Here is a 22,060-nt window from a genome sequence, read left to right on the forward strand (position 1 = left end):
TAGTATTGCAGGCAAGTAAAACAGATACATATCAGGAGAGCCAAAACCCTATGGGGGTCATTCAGACCCAGCCGCAATAGCGTCGTGCAGCAGTTTGCTGGTGGTGACAAAATGCACGTACGCAGCAGCCGCACAGACACACACATTGTGGTCGCATACCTAGGGGTAAATGCGGGCGGGCCGGGACCATTTTCCGGGGGGGCTGCGTGATGTCACATCTGTGTTCATCTTTCCTTAACCCCCTATAAGCTTCCAGAGTGCACCTCATATCTCATCTTTTCCAAGTTACTACAAATGATAGGAGATTGGTAGCAGCACTACTTTCAGGATTATTACACAGAACACATATAAAGGCTGACACAGCAAATAACAGCAACACATACAAGGGATTAATTAGAAATAAGGAAGCATAATCATCATTAAGTCTAATTATCAACTGGTTCTGTGCAGGAATCATACACCTCTGTACTGCCTCCAGCAGCCCCTGGTACTGCACTGTGACCATCCACCCTCTCTTTCCGCTACTGCCACCCGCCCTGTCTACCCCCACTCCTGCCACCGCCCTGTCTCCCCCAACTACTGCCACCCGCCCTGTCTCCTCCAACTACTGCCACTGCCCTGTCTCCACTCTGACACCTCAGCACTGTTTGGGGACAATATTACCCACAGACCGTGCCTCCGGCAGCCCCCACTACTGCACTAGTGTCACCACCCTGTCTCCCCCGACATCTCAGCACTGCTTGGGGATTCTTGGTACTGCTGGTAACAGTTCATCATCTGCAGATGGAAGAAACAGGGCAGTAAGGAGGCAGAAGCTGCTTCTGGTACCATGGACCCTGGTCATGTAGGGCTGGGAGAGTCAGTAAGATTATGAAAGAGTCACCATCTTACAGGCAGCCGGTGAAGGGAGCAGAGAATGGGTGTTATGTGGCAGGAACGGGCTGGTTAGGTAACAGCCTGGCTGCTACATTCTGTACATGCTACAACCGGTGCGATTCTTTTGCTAGGTGACCCAGGTAGAGGACATTGCAGTAGTCTATGCGTGATAATACAAGTGCATGTATGACTGTAGGTAGATCTGAGGGAATAAAGTGTTGGAGTCTGGCTATGTTCCTCAGATGAAAATCTGATTGTGGCAGATACTGATGTCTAAGTGTCACTCCACCATCCAGGACACCAAGATTCCGCACATGATCAGCATTTTGTAACTCTGAACCCCCAAGTGTAAGTCTGGTTGGTTTGCAAAGCTGAACTGTAGCCCTGCCCTTTGTTGGTGAGCTCCTACCATATGGACCTGTTTCACCAGGACTGAGTCACAGCCATCTGGCATCACCCACACCTGGAGCTCAGCTAGACAACCATTTAGGATTGGTACTGGGTTCTCAGTACCTGAAGCAAAGACAGGTCATCTGTATAGCAATGGTAGATGAGGGCATGACATCTGATTATTTCACCCAATGGTAACATGTATATTGCAAAAAGCATAGGAGATAGGATAAGAAACTTGAAGAACAACACATGGCAATGATAGGTATACTCCAGAAGATTAAAATGGTTGCTCACCTGAGTGATGTCTATTGTGTGCAACAAGAGCTGATTTATTTCTCAGAGGATAGAAATGGTCTCTCACCTGTGTGACTTCTCTGATGTATAACAAGACTTGATTTCCAGGTAAAACTTTTCCCGCACTCAGAGCAAGACAATGGCTTCTCACCTGTGTGCTTTCTCTGATGTATAACAAGACTTGATTTCTGGGTAAAACATTTCCCGCACTCAGAACATGAAAATGGCTTCTCACCTGCGTGACATCTCTGATGTATAACAAGATTTGCTTTCTGTGTAAAACATTTCCCACACTCAGAGCAAGAAAATGGCTTCTCACCTGTGTGACTTCTGTTATGTCTAACAAGAGCTGATTTAAGTGCAAAACATTTCCCACACTCAGAACATGGAAATGCCTTCTCACCTGTGTGACTTTGCTGATGGGTAGCAAGATATGATTTAAGTGCAAAACATTTCCCACACTCAGAACATGGAAATGGTTTCTCACCTGTGTGACATCTCTGATGTTTAACAAGATGTGGTTTCTGTGTAAAACATTTCCCACACTCAGAGCAAGAAAATGGCTTCTCACCTGTGTGCTTTCTCTGATGTCTAACAAGATATGATTTAAATGCAAAACATTCCCCACACTCAGAACATGGAAATGCCTTCTCACCTGTGTGACTTTGCTGATGGGTAGCAAGATATGATTTAAGTGCAAAACATTTCCCACACTCAGAACATGGAAATGGTTTCTCACCTGTGTGACATCTCTGATGTTTAACAATATGTGCTTTCTGTGTAAAACATTTCCCACACTCAGAGCAAGAAAATGGCTTCTCACCTGTGTGCTTTCTCTGATGTCTAACAAGATATGATTTAAGTGCAAAACATTTCCCACACTCAGAACATGAAAATGGCTTCTCACCTGTGTGACTTCTGTGATGTATAACAAGATGTGATTTACTTACACAACATTTCCCACACTCAGAGCAAGAAAACAGCTTCTCACCTGTTTGACTTCTCTGATGTATAACAAGATTTGCTTTCTGTGTAAAACATTTCCCACACTCAGAACATGAAAATGGCTTCTCACCTGCGTGACATCTCTGATGTATAACAAGATTTGCTTTCTGTGTAAAACATTTCCCACACTCAGAGCAAGAAAATGGCTTCTCACCTGTGTGACTTCGCTGATGTCTAATAAGATCTGATTTCTTTGTAAAACATTTCTCACACTCAGAACATGGAAATGGCCTCTCACCTGTGTGACTTCTCTGATGTGTAACAAGATCTGATTTGTATGTAAAACATTTCCCACACTCTGAACATATCAGTGGCCTTTCACCTGCCTTACCTGTGTGTGGGTTAATAAGATTTGTGTTCTGTGTATCTACAGAACACGGAAACACTGTATCTACTGTCAGAGCTGTAACAGATGCACCAATATCAGAGTGATCAGGAGAACATTTCCCAGGATCAGGGGGATCAGCTGATAGAGCTGGATGTATAATTGGGGTAATGGGGTGATCTCCTGGAGAATCCTGTCTACTGTCATTATCTTTTATGTCACAATCCGGGGATAACATTAGATGTCCTTCTGAGATATTCCTGCTTGTGTGTCCACCTGCTGGAAATAAAATACATTATGGAAATGTGACATTTTCTGTAACAATATTAATCTTGTAAACAATAGGAGAAGACGACTCTCTGGGACACTTAATTGTAAATGGGTGTGTATAATAAAACATAACTTTTACTGAAGGCTTTATAATATTGTATCTCAGACTATCATTGTGTCCACCCTCCTGAGAACACTCACAATAACAAATGTAATATTATAATAAGACTTAGATATATCTCTCTCTTGTACTGGTAACTAACCATGAAGTATAAATGGAGATGTAGTCACTCGCCAAGTCCTATGTCAGCACCAATGTAAAACAATGGATGGGGAACATATCGTATGAATTGGAGATTCTAGATGAACAATAACATCAGTCATATGAGCAGATGGATCAGAGAAATGTCTCCTAACGTTACTCCTGGAAGCATTGGTAAGGTAGCATTCCTTTATGTGTGTACTCATACGCTGGTAAGCCTGTACATGTGTTACTCACCCTTATATAACGTATATTGCTACAGCAGAGTAGGTGTGGAACAAGGTACTTTACATGCAATACACCATATAATACCCTGTAATCCTCATCATCTGCTAGGTTATACTCTACTTTCTCTTATGTCCTAGAGGACACTTGAGTCCATTTAGTACCATGGAGTATAGATGGGTCCTTTGGGAGCCACTGGCACTTTAAAAGTTTAATAGTGTGGGCTGGCCCCTCCCTCTATGCCCCTCCTACCAGACTCCGTTTAGAAAATGTGCTCGGAGGAGCTGGTCACAGCTAGGGGAGCTCCTAGGAGTTTTCTTAGCTTTTTATTTTCTAGAGATAGGTTACAGGAAGGCTGCTGGCAACAGCCTCCCTGTTTCGTGGGACTTAGGCGGAGGAAGGGGGGGGGGGGGGGGTTAGAAACCAAGTTCCTGAAGAGTAGTGCTGTGTACCGTAAATTTTTCGGGTTTTGTGTTTTGGTTTCGGTTCCGCGGGCGTGTTTTGGATTCGGACGCGTTTTGGCAAAACCTCCCTGAAAATGTTTTGTCGGATTCGGGTGTGTTTTGAATTAATTTTTTTTTTTTTTACAAAAAACCCTCAAAAACAGCTTAAATCATAGAATTTGGGGGTCATTTTGATCCTATAGTATTATTAACCTCAATAACCATAATTTCCACTCATTTCCAGTTTATTCTGAACACCTCACAATATTATTTTTAGTCCTAAAATTTGCACCAAAGTCGCTGGATGACTAAGCTAAGTGACGCAAGTGGCCGACACAAACACCTGGCCCATCTAGGAGTGGCACTGCAGTGTCAGACAGGATGGCCGATTTAAAAAATAGTCCCCAAACAGCACATGATGCAAAGAAAAAAAGAGGTGCACCAAGGTCGCTGGATGGCTAAGCTAAGCGACCCAAGTGGCCAACACAAACACCTGGCCCACCTAGGAGTGGCACTGCAGTTTTCTAGCGAGAGAATAAGTGCTTCCATCCTCATGTGAACCTAAACCACTAGCCATGGACATAGGCCAGGGCCTCAGCCGTTCCTTGCCACTCCGTGTCGTAAAAATGGCATATTGGCAAGTTTACGCTTCTCATCAGATGCTTTTAATTTCGATTTTTGGGTCATTTTACTGAACTTTTGTAGTATGCTTGACAACACAGAGGTAGAGCAATGGACTACTGTACCGTACTGCTTTATATATATATATATATATATATATATATATATACTGGTGATCACCAAAATTCTGCACTGTCCTCCTACTATATAATACTGCGCACAACTAAAATGCAGCACAGGTATGGATGAATAGTATACTTGACGACACATAGGTAGGTAGAGCAGTGGCCTACTGTACTGTACTGCTATATATTATATACTGGTGGTCAGCCAAATTTGGCACTGTCCTCCTACTATATATACTGCGCACAACTAAAATGCACCACAGGTATGGATGGATAGTATACTTGATGACACAGAGGTAAGGTAAAGCAGTGGCCTACTGTATCGTACTGCTATATATTATATACTGGTGGTCATCAAAATTCTGCACTGTCCTCCTACTATATATACTGCGCACAACTAAAATGCACCACAGGTATGGATGGATAGTATACTTGACGACACAGAGGTAGGTAGAGCAGTGGCCTACTGTGCCGTACTGCTATATATTATATACTGGTGGTCAGCAAAATTCTGCTCCTACTATATATACTGTGCACAACTAAAATGCACCACAGGTATGGATGGATAGTATACTTGACGACACACAGGTAGGTAGAGCAGTGGCCTACTGTACCGTACTGCTATATAATACTGGTGGTCACTGGTCAGCAAAATTCTGCACTGTCCTCCTATACTACAATGCAGCACAGATATGGAGCGTTTTTCAGTCAGAGAACGTAGATATTTTCAGCACACTGAGCACAGATATTTGCAAGCACACTGAGCACAGATATTTGCAGCACACTGAGCACAGATATTTGCAGCACACTGAGCACAGAAACTGAGAGAACGCTGCACTTCCTCTCCTTATCATATCCAATGCACAAGTGAAAATGGCGGCGATGCGCGGCTCTTTATATAGAATACGAATCTTGCGAGAATCCGACAGCGGGATGATGACGTCCGGGCGCGCTCGGGTTAACCGAGCAAGGTGGGAGGATCAGAGTCTGCGTCGGAACCGTGTAAAATGGGTGAAGTTCGGGGGGGTTGGGATTCCGAGAAACCGAACCTGCTCATCACTACTAAAGAGTTAATGGTTCTCTACTCCGCTGACAGGATACTGAGCTCCTGAGGTTGCTGATCGCAAGTCCACGAGGCAACTGCTCTCTCCCGCAGCACGGCCACCAACCCCTAACAAAGCCAGAAGAAAAGTGGTGAGTACAGCGCCGGCGTCCCGGTTAGCGGCAGGGTATGGCGGCACAAGGGTGGAAGCGCAGCTCTGACAGGCTGCGCTCCAGGAAGGCTCAGCAACACACAGTAGGTGCTTTGAGGGGCGTCCTGAGCCAGTGCAGAAAACCCTACACTGGTCACGCAGCTAACAAGGGCTAATCCCCGTGTTATCACTAAAATCCTCAGGCCAGTATAAACAATTTGTGTGGGAAGCCGCGCGCCATTACAATGGGCGGGGCTTCCTCTCAGAGTGGATCCAGCACTTACCAGCGCCATTTTCTCCCTGCAGATCATAGGAACTAGGACACTGACAGGGAGCGCTCCCTATTAAGGTCAGTCAGCGCCGGGCTTTTATCATAGTAACTGCCTACAGGGGCGCTGTGTGGCTGGCTCCTTATACTCTGTGTGTGTGTGTGTGTGTGTGTGTGTATATCCACATTACCATGTCTAAGGACTCTGTGTCCTGTGTTGCAGAGTGTGTATCTTCTCCTGAGGAGTCTATTCCATGTACTCAGGACTGCAATGTGCTGTCTCAGCCTTCTGAATCCGAACCCCCATGGGTGGATTCAATTAGGGGAATGATATCCCAGATTTCAACAAGGATGTCACATACTGAGAAAGAGACGCAGTTTTTGAGACAATCTGTAGTGGGTTTGAAGTATTCAGCTCTGTCACGATCCGGGTATCTGGACGCCATTTCTTACCTATCAGATGCCTCCTAAGGCTGGCTCAGCGCTCCAGGACCGGATCCCATCTGTTATCCTGATGTGCACATTCCCGCATCCTCTCCTGTCTCTCTGGACGCAGTCACAGTAACGCCTTATACATCTGGCATGGCGTCTCCCGCGGCCTCCGCCGCCGTCCCTGAGCTTCTGCATTCAGAGTGGCGATTACGTCAGCCGCGGCCTCCGCTGTGTCCGCGTGGTCGGATGTGCATCTGTCAGCCTGGCGTCTCCTGTCTCCGGTGGCCGGCGCCGCCATTACTGTTTTCCAGACCGCATGGATTACAATCCAAACTTCCCTCCAAGTGTCTGCATGGGCGCAGCCATCTTGGATTCTGTCAGCTGATCATTCCTACCAATCCGTTGTCAGTATTATTAATTTGCATAATTGCCTAGCCAATGCCTTCCTTGCTGCAGGTATAAATAGGTTGTGCCTGAGCAAGGAAGGCGTCAGTGCTTTGGTTGTCAAACCTTGTTCCAGTTTGTCTCTCTCCTGTGAATGTCTTCCAGGTTCCAGCTCCTGTCTCCAGACTTCTGCTATAGAGACCCGCACCAGCATTCCATCTGCGGTGTAGCCTGACTCTCCGATCCATACTGGACTCACCTGTTTCCAGCTACAACATCACCTGCTTCCAGCTCAGCTTCCAGCAGTGTACAGCTTCTCTTAAAGGGCCGGTGTCCTTTCTGCAGTTTACCTCTCTCCACCGGTATTATTATTTCTCCGCTCTCAAATTCTACATTTCATCTATATTGCATCGCTCTCAAGCTTTATTTATTATTTAACTGGTTCCAGCCAGTATCCACTCCGTGCCAACACCTGTCTGGTTCTAACCAGTACCCACAGCAGCATTTTACCTACAGCAGTCCAGCTTTCCCTGGAACACCAGCTGGTACGACCCTGGGCTTTCCTCATTGCTACAGTTGAGCCTGGTAAGGACTTTCCAACTTGCAGATAATAAGAACTGTCTCATACCACCAGAGCTCTGTGACCCCTGCCACCCTGTAGTACCCAGGAACTGTATTATTATTTATCTGCTGATTTTTATGTTTCTTTTTACTGCTACTGTGATGCATGGAGTTTGTCATAAATAAATATCATTGACTTTTACTCAAGTTGTCGTGGTCACGCCTTCGGGCGGTTTCTCTTCATGTTACTTACATGTCCAGGGGTCTGATACAACCTCCCAGGTTCCGGTACATCTCAGCCCCTACAACTGAGGCTGCCTTCCGTCAGCTCAGGCCCCCAGTTGTGACAGTAAGCACTGACCAAATGAATCCAGCCGGAGACCAGGATCAAGCGGCCAGGCCGATGCAAGAACTGGCAGCCCGACTTGAATATCAGGAGGCTGCACAGGGCCACATCATCCGCTGTCTCCAGGATCTCTCTACTCGGCTGGATGGGATTCAGACAACTCTCCGTGGATCAGGCGCATCTGGGGCGTCAACCACAGTGACTCCAACTATAACCCCACCCACCTTACCCGTTTCTGCTCCACGTCTTCATCTTCCAACGCCAGCAAAATTTGACGGATCTCCAAGATTCTGCAGGGGATTTCTCAACCAGTGCGAGATTCAGTTTGAGCTACAACCTGGCAATTTTCCCAGTGACCGTACAAAAATTGCCTACATCATCTCTCTTCTCAGTGGCTCAGCCCTTGATTGGGCATCACCGTTATGGGAGAAGTCCGACACCCTGCTATCTTCTTACACCGCATTCGTGTCAACATTCAGGCGCATCTTCGACGAGCCAGGCCGGGTAACTTCAGCTTCGTCTGAGATTCTCCGTTTACGCCAGGGATCACGTACTGTAGGACAATATCTTATACAGTTCCAGATCCTGGCATCTGAACTGGCATGGAACGACGAGGCCCTGTATGCTGCATTCTGGCATGGTTTATCCGAGTGTATTAAAGATGAGTTAGCTACCAGAGACTTACCCTCCAGATTAGATGAGCTAATCTCACTTTGTACGAAAGTTGACTTACGTTTCAGAGAGAGAGCAACTGAGCGTGGAAGATCATCTGCTCCAAAATCTTCTGCTCCTCCTCCTCGCCAACTGTCACCAACTAAAGATGAACCCATGCAAATTGGTCGTTCCCGTTTAACTCCTGCTGAGCGCCGAAGACGTCTCTCTGAGTCTCTCTGTCTGTATTGTGCAGCTCCGTCTCACACTATTAATGCCTGTCCCAAACGTCCGGGAAACTCCAAATCCTAGCTCGCCAAGGAGAGGGCCGGCTAGGAGTAATGATCTCCTCTCCATCTCCTCAAGATTGTAATCTCCCAGTCTCGCTTCAAGTTGCTCAACGTTATCAGAACGTCATTGCCCTTCTGGATTCCGGAGCAGCTGGGAACTTTATTACCGAAGCCTATGTTAAACGGTGGTCCCTACCCACCGAGAGACTTCCTTCCTCCTTTTCCTTAACTGCCGTGGATGGCAGTAAAATTTTTGATACAGTTATTGCTCTAAGGACTCTACCAGTTCGTCTGAGAGTGGGAGTTCTTCATTCCGAACTTATTTCACTTTTAGTGATTCCAAGAGCCACACATCCTGTGGTCCTGGGCCTTCCATGGCTCCGTCTTCACAATCCTACAATTGATTGGACGACTACACAAATTCTGGCATGGGGTCCCTCCTGTGCTGAGACATGTTTGTTTAAAGTGTTGCCTGTCTGTTCTTCCTCCCCCAGGTCGTCTGATGTTCCACCTCCCCCATATCAAGATTTCACGGATGTGTTCAGTAAAGCTTCTGCTGATATCCTTCCTCCTCATAGAGAATGGGACTGCCCGATTGATCTCGTTCCAGGGAAGGTTCCACCTCGAGGCCGAACTTATCCGTTGTCTCTGCCTGAGACGCATTCTATGGAGGAATACATTAAAGAGAACCTAGCAAAGGGATTCATTCGACCTTCTTCTTCTCCAGCCGGCGCAGGCTTCTTTTTTGTAAAAAAGAAAGATGGTGGTCTGCGGCCGTGCATCGACTACAGAGGTTTGAACGACATTACCATCAAGAACCGCTATCCTTTACCCCTGATTACTGAGCTCTTTGACAGAGTTAGCGGAGCTACCATCTTTACAAAGCTGGACTTGAGAGGTGCATACAATCTCATCCGGATCCGTGAGGGTGACGAGTGGAAGACCGCATTTAACACCCGTGACGGACATTATGAGTCATGCCCTTCGGATTAAGCAATGCTCCAGCTGTCTTCCAGCATTTCGTCAATGAGATCTTCAGAGACACTTTATACCGTCATGTCGTGGTCTATCTAGATGATATCCTCATTTTTGCCAACAATTTAGAGGAACATCGTTTTTGGGTAAAGGAGGTTCTGTCCCGTCTCCGTGTCAATCATCTCTATTGCAAATTAGAGAAATGCGTCTTTGAAGTCAAGTCCATTCCGTTTCTAGGGTACTGTCACAACTGAGGGCCTGAGCTGACGGGAGGCAGCCTCAGTTGTAGGGGCTGAGATGTACCGGAACCTGGGAGGTTGTATCAGACCCCTGGACATGTAAGTAACATGAATAATAACTGCCCGAAGGCGTGACCACGACAACTTAGATAAAAGTCAATGATGTTTATTATGACAACTCCGCATCACAGCAGCAATAAAAGAAAACGTAAAAGTCAGCAAAGAATAAATACAGTTCCTGAGTACTACAGCATGGCAGGAGCCACAGGGCACTGGTAGTGTGAGATAGTTCTTATGATCTTCTAGATGGAAAGTCCTTACCAGGCCCGGCTGTAGCAATGGAGATAACCCAGGATTATACCAGCTGGTGTTCCAGGAAGAGCTGGGTTGCTGAAGGTAAAACAGCTGCTGTGGATACTGGCTGGAACCAGACTGTTGTTAGCACGGAGTGGATACTGGCTGGAACCAGTTAAATAATAAATGAACTTTGGGAGCGATGAAATGTGAACTGAAATGTAGAACTTGAGAGCGGAGAAATAATAATTCCGGTGGAGAGTGGTAAAGTGTAGAAAGGACACCGGCCCTTTAAGGGAAGCTGTACTCTGCTGGAAGCTGAGGCTGGAAGCAGGTAGTGTTGTAGCTGGAAACAGATGAATCCACAATGGATTGGAGAGTCAGGCTACACCGCAGGTGGAATGCTGGTGCGGGTCTCTATGGTGGAAGTCTTGAGACAGGAGCTGGAACCTGGAAGACAATCATAGAAGAGAGACAAACAGGAACTAGGTTTGACAACCAAAGCACTGACGTCTTCCTTGCTCAGGTACAGCTTACTTATACCTGCAGCAAGGAAGGGGTTGGCTAGGCAATTATGCAAATCAACAACACAGACAGCAGATTGGTGGAAATGATCAGATGACAGAATCCAAGATGGCTGCGCCCATGCAGACACTTGGAGGGAAGTTTGGTTTGTAATCCATGTGGTCTGGGAAACAGTAATGGCGGCGCCGGCCACCGGAGACAGGAGACGCCAGGCTGATAGATGCACATTTAACCACGCGGGCACAGCGGAGGCCGCGGCTGATGAAAAGACCACTCTGTATGTGGAAACTCAGGAACAGCGGAATCCGGTCCTGGAACGCTGAGCCCGCCTTAGGAGGCATCTGAAGGGTAAGTAATGGCGTCCAGATACCCGGATCGTGACAGCACCCCCCCCTTTAGGAGTGGCCCCAGGACACTTCTTAGGCTTTAAAGGAAACTTTGCGTGGAAATTTCGGACCAAGGCAGGAGCATGGACGTCAGAGGCATTGGTCCAAGAGCGTTCTTCAGGACCATAGCCCTTCCAGTCAATGAGATACTGAAGTTGACCGTAACGGTGACGTGAGTCCAGGATTTTGGCCACTTCATACTCAACGCCTCGTTGAGTTTGGACTTTCGGAGTTGGTGGAAGTGAGGAATGAAACCGATTCAAGATTAGCGGTTTCAACAGGGAAACATGGAATGTCCTGGGTATTTTTAAGAAGGGAGGTAACTGGAGTCTGTAAGCAACAGGATTGATGACTTGATCAATTTTGAAAGGACCGATGTAGCGAGGTGCAAACTTCATACTGGGAACTCTTAACCTCAAATTCTTCGTGGATAACCATACCCGATCACCCACCTTGAGAGCAGGAACTGCTCGACGCTTCTTATCCGCAAACTTCTTGTACCTGAACGATGCCTTGAGCAGAGCTGATCGTACGCTCTTCCAGATATTGGCAAACTGATGCAAGGTGATATCCACTGCGGGAACAGAAGTTGCTGGAAGCGGTTGGAACTCAGGGACTTTAGGGTGGAATCCAAAGTTGGTGAAGAATGGTGTTGAAGAAGATGAAGAATGATACTGGTTGTTATGACAGAACTCGGCCCAGGGAAGTAATTGAACCCAGTCATCTTGAGAGGAGGACACATAGATGCGGAGGAAGGCCTCCAAGTCCTGATTCACCCTCTCAGTTTGACCATTGGTCTGAGGATGGTAAGCCGTAGAAAACTTTAACTTGACTTGGAGGACTTGACATAAACTTCGCCAGAATTTGGCTGTGAATTGAACTCCTCGATCTGAGATAATTTCTTCTGGAAGACCGTGGAGTCGGAAGATCTCTTGTATGAATACTTGAGCCAACTTGGAAGCTGACGGAAGACCGGTGAGAGGAATGAAGTGTGCCATCTTGGTGAACCGGTCAACTACCACCCAGATGGTATTGAACTTGTTGCACATGGGCAAATCTGTAATAAAATCCATCGACAAATGGGTCCATGGTCGACGGGGAACAGATAGTGGAACCAGTTGCCCCGCAGGCGACTGGCGGGATACTTTATGTTGAGCACACTTTGGGCAAGATGCAATAAACTCCAAAACGTCCTTTTTCAGAGTTGGCCACCAATAGGACCTAGAGATAAACTCCAGGGTTTTTTGGATACCTGTATGTCCGGCAAAACGGGAAGCATGGGCCCAATGCATGAGCTTCTTCCTTAGTGTCGGCTTCACAAAACTTTTCCCTGATGGGGGCGTAGAGTCCATCCCTACCGTGGAGAATGCCAACGGATTTATAATAGGATGCTTGTCTGAAGACTCCGACTCATTTTCTTGCTCCCATGAGCGGGAAAGGGCATCGGCCTTGCGATTCTGAGAGCCCGGACAGAACTGGAGTTTAAAGTCGAACCTAGAAAAGAAAAGTGCCCATCTGGCCTGACGAGGGTTGAGACATTGTGCGCCTTTTAGATATAGAAGGTTCTTGTGGTCTGTAAGGATGGTGATTGAATGAGAAGCTCCCTCCAACAGATATCTCCACTCCTCTAGAGCGAGCTTGATGGCTAGCAACTCCTGGTCGCCAATGGCATAGTTGCGCTCCGCTGGGGAGAACTTCCGTGAGAAGAAACTGCAAGGATGTAAATGACCATCTTTAGCCCTCTGAGATAACACCGCTCCTACTCCAACGGAGGAGGCATCCACCTCTAAGATGAAAGGAGAGTCGATGTCAGGCTGTTTCAGGACAGGTGCAGAGATGAACCTCTGTTTTAAAAGATGAAAAGCTTGCGTGGCTTCTTCAGACCACTTGGACGGGTTAGCACCCTTCTTGGTGAAAGCAGTAATAGGCGCCACAATGGTGGAAAAGTCTCGTATAAACTTTCGGTAATAATTGGCGAACCCTAAGAACCTCTGGACCCCTTTGAGGGTTAAGGGTACCGGCCAATTCTGGATTGCTTGTAGTTTCTCAGGATCCATCTCTAGTCCGGAACCGGACACAATGTACCCTAGAAACGGAATGGACTTGACTTCAAAGACGCATTTCTCTAATTTGCAGTAGAGATGATTGACACGGAGACGGGACAGAACCTCCTTTACCCAGAAACGATGTTCCTCTAAATCGTTGGCAAAAATGAGGATATCATCTAGATAGACCACGACATGACGGTATAGAATGTCTCTGAAGATCTCATTGACGAAATGCTGGAAGACAGCTGGAGCATTGCTCAATCCGAAGGGCATGACGAGGTACTCATAATGTCCGTCACGGGTGTTAAATGCGGTCTTCCACTCGTCACCCTCACGGATCCGGATGAGATTGTATGCACCTCTCAGGTCCAGCTTTGTAAAGATGGTAGCTCCGCTAACTCTGTCAAAGAGCTCAGTAATCAGGGGTAAAGGATAGCGGTTCTTGATGGTAATGTCGTTCAAACCTCTGTAGTCGATGCACGGCCGCAGACCACCATCTTTCTTCTTTACAAAAAAGAAGCCTGCGCCGGCTGGAGAAGAAGAAGGTCGAATGAACCCCTTTGCTAGGTTCTCTTTAATGTATTCCTCCATAGAATGTGTCTCGGGGAGAGACAACGGATAAGTTCGGCCTCGAGGTGGAACCTTCCCTGGAACGAGATCAATCGGGCAGTCCCATTCTCTATGAGGAGGAAGGATATCAGCAGAAGCTTTACTGAACACATCCGTGAAATCTTGATATGGAGGAGGTGGAACATCAGACGACCTGGGGGAGGAAGAACAGACAGGCAACACTTTAAACAAACATGTCTTAGTACAGGAGGAACCCCATGCCAGGATTTGCGTAGTCGTCCAATCAATTGTAGGATTGTGAAGACGGAGCCATGGAAGGCCCAGGACCACAGGATGTGTGGCTCTTGGAATCACTAAAAATGAAATAAGTTCGGAATGAAGAACTCCCACTCTCAGACGAACTGGTAGAGTCCTTAGAGAAATAACTGTATCAAAAATTTTACTGCCATCCACAGCAGTTAAGGAAAAGGACGAAGGAAGTCTCTCGGTGGGTAGGGACCACCGTTTAACATAGGCTTCAGTAATAAAGTTCCCAGCTGCTCCGGAATCCAGGAGGGCAATGACGTTCTGATAACGTTGAGCAACTTGAAGCGAGACTGGGAGGTTACAATCTTGAGGAGATGGAGAGGAGATCATTACTCCTAGCCGGCCCTCTCCTTGGCGAGCTAGGATTTGGAGTTTCCCGGACGTTTGGGACAGGCATTAATGGTGTGAGACGGAGCTGCACAATACAGACAGAGAAACTCGGAGAGACGTCTTCGGCGCTCAGCAGGAGTTAAACGGGAACGGCCAATTTGCATGGGTTCATCTGTAGTTGGTGACAGTTGGCGAGGAGGAGGAGTAGAAGATTTTGGAGCAGATGATCTTCCACGCTCAGTTGCTCTCTCTCTGAAACGCAAGTCAACTTTCGTACAAAGTGAGATTAGCTCATCTAACTTGGAGGGTAAGTCTCTGGTAGCTAACTCATCTTTAATACGCTCGGATAAACCATGCCAGAATGCAGCATACAGGGCCTCGTCGTTCCATGCCAGTTCGGATGCCAGGATCTGGAACTGTATAAGATATTGTCCTACAGTACGTGATTCCTGGCGTAAACGGAGAATCTCAGACGAAGCTGAAGTTACCCGGCCTGGCTCGTCGAAGATGCGCCTGAATGTTGACACAAATGCAGTGTAAGAAGATAGCAGGGTGTCGGACCTCTCCCATAACGGTGATGCCCAATCAAGGGCTGAGCCACTGAGAAGAGAAATAATGTAGGCAATTTTTGTACGGTCACTGGGAAAATTGCCAGGTTGTAGCTCAAACTGAATCTCACACTGGTTGAGAAATCCCCTGCAGAATCTTGGAGATCCGTCAAATTTTGCTGGCGTTGGAAGATGAAGACGTGGAGCAGAAATGGGTAAGGTGGGTGGGGTTATAGCTGGAGTCACTGTGGTTGACGCACCAGACGCGCCTGATCCACGGAGAGTTGTCTGAATCCCATCCAGCCGAGTAGAGAGATCCTGGAGACAGCGGATGATGTGGCCCTGTGCAGCCTCCTGATGTTCTAGTCGGGCTGCCAGTTCTTGCATCGGCCTGGCCGCTTGATCCTGGTCTCCGGCTGGATTCATTAGGTCAGTGCTTACTGTCACAACTGAGGGCCTGAGCTGACGGGAGGCAGCCTCAGTTGTAGGGGCTGAGATGTACCGGAACCTGGGAGGTTGTATCAGACCCCTGGACATGTAAGTAACATGAATAATAACTGCCCGAAGGCGTGACCACGACAACTTAGATAAAAGTCAATGATGTTTATTATGACAACTCCGCATCACAGCAGCAATAAAAGAAAACGTAAAAGTCAGCAAAGAATAAATACAGTTCCTGAGTACTACAGCATGGCAGGAGCCACAGGGCACTGGTAGTGTGAGATAGTTCTTATGATCTTCTAGATGGAAAGTCCTTACCAGGCCCGGCTGTAGCAATGGAGATAACCCAGGATTATACCAGCTGGTGTTCCAGGAAGAGCTGGGTTGCTGAAGGTAAAACAGCTGCTGTGGATACTGGCTGGAACCAGACTGTTGTTAGCACGGAGTGGATACTGGCTGGAACCAGTTAAATAATAAATGAACTTTGGGAGCGATGAAATGTGAACTGAAATGTAGAACTTGAGAGCGGAGAAATAATAATTCCGGTGGAGAGTGGTAAAGTGTAGAAAGGACACCGGCCCTTTAAGGGAAGCTGTACTCTGCTGGAAGCTGAGGCTGGAAGCAGGTAGTGTTGTAGCTGGAAACAGATGAATCCACAATGGATTGGAGAGTCAGGCTACACCGCAGGTGGAATGCTGGTGCGGGTCTCTATGGTGGAAGTCTTGAGACAGGAGCTGGAACCTGGAAGACAATCATAGAAGAGAGACAAACAGGAACTAGGTTTGACAACCAAAGCACTGACGTCTTCCTTGCTCAGGTACAGCTTACTTATACCTGCAGCAAGGAAGGGGTTGGCTAGGCAATTATGCAAATCAACAACACAGACAGCAGATTGGTGGAAATGATCAGATGACAGAATCCAAGATGGCTGCGCCCATGCAGACACTTGGAGGGAAGTTTGGTTTGTAATCCATGTGGTCTGGGAAACAGTAATGGCGGCGCCGGCCACCGGAGACAGGAGACGCCAGGCTGATAGATGCACATTTAACCACGCGGGCACAGCGGAGGCCGCGGCTGATGAAAAGACCACTCTGTATGTGGAAACTCAGGAACAGCGGAATCCGGTCCTGGAACGCTGAGCCCGCCTTAGGAGGCATCTGAAGGGTAAGTAATGGCGTCCAGATACCCGGATCGTGACAGGTACATTGTGTCCGGTTCCGGACTAGAGATGGATCCTGAGAAACTACAAGCAATCCAGAATTGTCCGGTACCCTTAACCCTCAAAGGGGTCCAGAGGTTCTTAGGGTTCGCCAATTATTACCGAAAGTTTATACGAGACTTTTCCACCATTGTGGCGCCTATTACTGCTTTCACCAAGAAGGGTGCTAACCCGTCCAAGTGGTCTGAAGAAGCCATGCAAGCTTTTCATCTTTTAAAACAGAGGTTCATCTCTGCGCCTGTCCTGAAACAGCCTGACATCGACTCTCCTTTCATCTTAGAGGTGGATGCTTCCTCCGTTGGAGTAGGAGCGGTGTTATCTCAGAGGGCTAAAGATGGCCATTTACATCCTTGCAGTTTCTTCTCACGGAAGTTCTCCCCAGCGGAACGCAACTATGCCATTGGCGACCAAGAGTTGCTAGCCATCAAGCTCGCTCTAGAGCAGTGGAGATATCTGTTGGAGGGAGCTTCTCATTCAATCACCATCCTTACAGACCACAAGAACCTTCTATATCTGAAAGGCGCACAATGTCTCAACCCTCGTCAGGCCAGATGGGCACTTTTCTTTTCCAGGTTCGACTTTAAACTCCAGTTCTGTCCGGGCTCTCAGAATCGCAAGGCCGATGCCCTTTCCCGCTCATGGGAGCAAGAAAATGAGTCAGAGTCTTCAGACAAGCATCCTATTATAAATCCGTTGGCATTCTCCACGGTAGGGATGGACTCTACGCCCCCATCAGGGAAAAGTTTTGTGAAGCCGACACTAAGGAAGAAGCTCATGCATTGGGCCCATGCTTCCCGCTTTGCCGGACATACAGGTATCCAAAAAACCCTGGAGTTTATCTCTAGGTCCTATTGGTGGCCAACTCTGAAAAAGGACGTTTTGGAGTTTATTGCATCTTGCCCAAAGTGTGCTCAACATAAAGTATCCCGCCAGTCGCCTGCGGGGCAACTGGTTCCACTATCTGTTCCCCGTCGACCATGGACCCATCTGTCGATGGATTTTATTACAGATTTACCCATGTGCAACAAGTTCAATACCATCTGGGTGGTAGTTGACCGGTTCACCAAGATGGCACACTTCATTCCTCTCACCGGTCTTCCGTCAGCTTCCAAGTTGGCTCAAATATTCATACAAGAGATCTTCCGACTCCACGGTCTTCCTGAAGAAATCATCTCAGATCGAGGAGTTCAATTCACAGCCAAATTCTGGCGAAGTTTATGTCAAGTCCTCCAAGTCAAGCTAAAGTTTTCCACGGCTTACCATCCTCAGACCAATGGTCAAACTGAGAGGGTGAATCAGGACTTGGAGGCCTTCCTCCGCATCTATGTGTCCTCCTCTCAAGATGACTGGGTTCAATTACTTCCCTGGGCCGAGTTCTGTCATAACAACCAGTATCATTCTTCATCTTCTTCAACACCATTCTTCACCAACTTTGGATTCCACCCTAAAGTCCCTGAGTTCCAACCGCTTCCAGCAACTTCTGTTCCCGCAGTGGATATCACCTTGCATCAGTTTGCCAATATCTGGAAGAGCGTACGATCAGCTCTGCTCAAGGCATCGTTCAGGTACAAGAAGTTTGCGGATAAGAAGCGTCGAGCAGTTCCTGCTCTCAAGGTGGGTGATCGGGTATGGTTATCCACGAAGAATTTGAGGTTAAGAGTTCCCAGTATGAAGTTTGCACCTCGCTATATCGGTCCTTTTAAAATTGATCAAGTCGTCAATCCTGTTGCTTACAGACTCCAGTTGCCTCCCTTCTTAAAAATACCCAGGACATTCCATGTTTCCCTGTTGAAACCGCTAATCTTGAATCGGTTTCATTCCTCTCTTCCTCCAACTCCGAAAGTCCAAACTCAACGAGGCGTTGAGTATGAAGTAGCCAAGATCCTGGACTCACGTCACCGTTACGGTCAACTTCAGTATCTTATTGACTGGAAGGGTTATGGCCCTGAGGAACGTTCATGGACCAATGCTTCTGATGTCCATGCTCCTGCCTTGGTTCGGAGATTCCATTCCAAGTTTCCTCAAAAGCCAAAGAAGTGTCCTGGGGCCACTCCTAAAGGGGGGGGTGCTGTCACGATCCGGGTATCTGGACGCCATTTCTTACCTATCAGATGCCTCCTAAGGCTGGCTCAGCGCTCCAGGACCGGATTCCATCTGTTATCCTGATGTGCACATTCCCGCATCCTCTCCTGTCTCTCTGGACACAGTCACAGTAACGCCTTATACATCTGGCATGGCGTCTCCCGCGGCCTCCGCCGCGTCCCTGAGCTTCTGCATTCAGAGTGGCGATTACGTCAGCCGCGGCCTCCGCTGTGTCCGCGTGGTCGGATGTGCATCTGTCAGCCTGGCGTCTCCTGTCTCCGGTGGCCGGCGCCGCCATTACTGTTTTCCAGACCGCATGGATTACAATCCAAACTTCCCTCCAAGTGTCTGCATGGGCGCAGCCATCTTGGATTCTGTCAGCTGATCATTCCTACCAATCCGTTGTCAGTATTATTAATTTGCATAATTGCCTAGCCAATGCCTTCCTTGCTGCAGGTATAAATAGGTTGTGCCTGAGCAAGGAAGGCGTCAGTGCTTTGGTTGTCAAACCTTGTTCCAGTTTGTCTCTCTCCTGTGAATGTCTTCCAGGTTCCAGCTCCTGTCTTCAGACTTCTGCTATAGAGACCCGCACCAGCATTCCATCTGCGGTGTAGCCTGACTCTCCGATCCATACTGGACTCACCTGTTTCCAGCTACAACATCACCTGCTTCCAGCTCAGCTTCCAGCAGTGTACAGCTTCTCTTAAAGCGCCGGTGTCCTTTCTGCAGTTTACCTCTCTCCACCGGTATTATTATTTCTCCGCTCTCAAATTCTACATTTCATCTATATTGCATCGCTCTCAAGCTTTATTTATTATTTAACTGGTTCCAGCCAGTATCCACTCCGTGCCAACACCTGTCTGGTTCTAACCAGTACCCACAGCAGCATTTTACCTACAGCAGTCCAGCTTTCCCTGGAACACCAGCTGGTACGACCCTGGGCTTTCCTCATTGCTACAGTTGAGCCTGGTAAGGACTTTCCAACTTGCAGATAATAAGAACTGTCTCATACCACCAGAGCTCTGTGGCCCCTGCCACCCTGTAGTACCCAGGAACTGTATTATTATTTCTCTGCTGATTTTTATGTTTCTTTTTACTGCTACTGTGATGCATGGAGTTTGTCATAAATAAATATCATTGACTTTTACTCAAGTTGTCGTGGTCACGCCTTCGGGCGGTTTCTCTTCATGTTACTTACATGTCCAGGGGTCTGATACAACCTCCCAGGTTCCGGTACATCTCAGCCCCTACAACTGAGGCTGCCTTCCGTCAGCTCAGGCCCTCAGTTGTGACAAGCTCCCACTACTTCATCTAAAATCCCACCTACATACCCCAAAAAATGTACACTTGCCCAAATAATGCAAGCTGACACCGATACCAACTCTGATACAGAGGACGGTGATGGGGATATGCAGGGGGGGATACATCCATTGCTAAAGAGGTGCAGCTAATGACTGAAGCCATTAGGGATGTTTTGCATATTTCTGAGAAGGTTCCGGAACAAGTAGAGGAATCTTATTTTACAGTCCTCGCTTACCTTCCCTGCTTCTAAGGAGTTAATACTCCTTGTTTGAAAAATCTTGGGAAAACCTAGAGAAAAAATTCCAGATCCCTAAAAGAATTCTCATTGCTTTCCCTTTCCCTGAAGAGGATAGGAAGAAGTGGGAAAACCCACCTATAGTAGACGCTTCTGTATCTAGGCTGTCTAAAAAGGTGGTTTTACCTGTCTCTGGTTCAACCGCCTTAAAGGAGCCGGCTGATCGCAAGATTAAGACTACACTCAAATCACTATACACTGCTACAGGCGTGGCTTTAAGGCCCACTATTGCTTGTGCGTGGATTTCTAAAGCCATAGTAAAGTGGTCAGGCACATTACTAGAGGACTTAGATACTATAGATAGGAGTGACATTGACTTGTTTTTACGTCACATACAGGATTCTGCAGGTTTCATGGTGGAGGCCATGAAGGACATTGGCCTGCTACTTCCATGGCTGTCTCGGCATGCAGAGGATTCAGGATACGCCAATGGACTGCGCATGCAGTATCCAAGAACAGTGTGGAGAACCTGCCATTCAAAGGTCAGGCACTATTTGGGGACGCATTGGATTTGTGGATTTCCACGGCGACTGCGGGTAAGACAACATTTCTTCCCTCTGCAGCAGCCCCAGGTAGAAAATCTTATCCTACACCTACACTGCAGTCCTTTCGGACCGCAAAATTTAAAAAATCCAAACCCCCTCCCGCCTTCTTTAGAGGTGGTCGGGGAAGATCCAAAAAAACCTGCACCAACAGGTTCCCAGGAACAGAATCCAGGTTCTGCTTCCTCCAAATATTCAGCATGATGGTGGACCTCTCAGCCTGGAGATCAGACAGGTGGGAGCGAGACTAAAAGATTTCAGTCACGTCTGGGCGTCATCATGCCTAGATAGATAGATAGATATTGTTACCCAGGGGTACAGACTGGAGTTTCAGGTACTCCCACCTCACAGATTCTTCAAATCAGGCTTAACAGGTTCGCAGACAGAAAGTGCTATTCTACAGGGAGCCATTCAAAAACTGGTACGAACAAATGTTATTGTTCCAGTTCCACCTCACCCAAAAATCAAGGGTTATTACTCAAACTTGTTTGTAGTACCAAAACCAAATGGTTCGGTAAGGCCTATATTGAACCTGAAGGTGTTGAAACCCTACTTGAGGGTTTTCCAATTCAAGATGGAGTCTCTGAAAGCGGTGGAGGAGGGGGAATTCCTAGTATCCCTGGATATCAAGGATGCGTACCTTCACATTCCGATCTGGCCGCTTTACCAGGCCTATTTACGGTTTGCACTACAGGACTGTCACTATCCGTTCCAAACATTGCCATCTGGCCTCTCCACAGCACCGAGGGTGTTCACCATGGTCATGGCAGAGATGATGCTACTCCTACGCAACAGGGAGTGAACATAATTCCATATTTGGATGATCTGCTGATAGAGACATCTTCCAAGGAGAAGCTGTTGCAGAGTATTGCGCTCTCAACTCAACTACTCTGGGATCATGGGTGGATCCTGAACCTTCCAAAGTCACATTTGGAACCGACAAGGAGACTGCCCTTCCTGGAGATGATACTCAACACGGAAGTGCAGAGCGTGT

The 22,060-nt window shown here is 47.5% G+C and overlaps 1 protein-coding gene across 1 annotated transcript in view; it reads right to left on the reverse strand.

The window, feature by feature from the left end:
- Nucleotides 1-570: 570 nt before the first annotated feature.
- Nucleotides 571-22,060, reverse strand: part of LOC134984645 (uncharacterized) — a 475,458-nt gene continuing 453,968 nt past the window's right edge. Inside the window, exon 19 of the mRNA XM_063950187.1 lies at nt 571-3,172. Within this exon, the coding sequence (XP_063806257.1) occupies nt 1,599-3,172 (1,574 nt within the window). The 3' untranslated portion in view covers nt 571-1,598. The remainder of the gene's footprint in view (nt 3,173-22,060) is intronic.

This window comes from Pseudophryne corroboree (assembly GCF_028390025.1).
Source record: "Pseudophryne corroboree isolate aPseCor3 chromosome 3 unlocalized genomic scaffold, aPseCor3.hap2 SUPER_3_unloc_7, whole genome shotgun sequence".
Taxonomy (NCBI): domain Eukaryota; kingdom Metazoa; phylum Chordata; class Amphibia; order Anura; family Myobatrachidae; genus Pseudophryne; species Pseudophryne corroboree.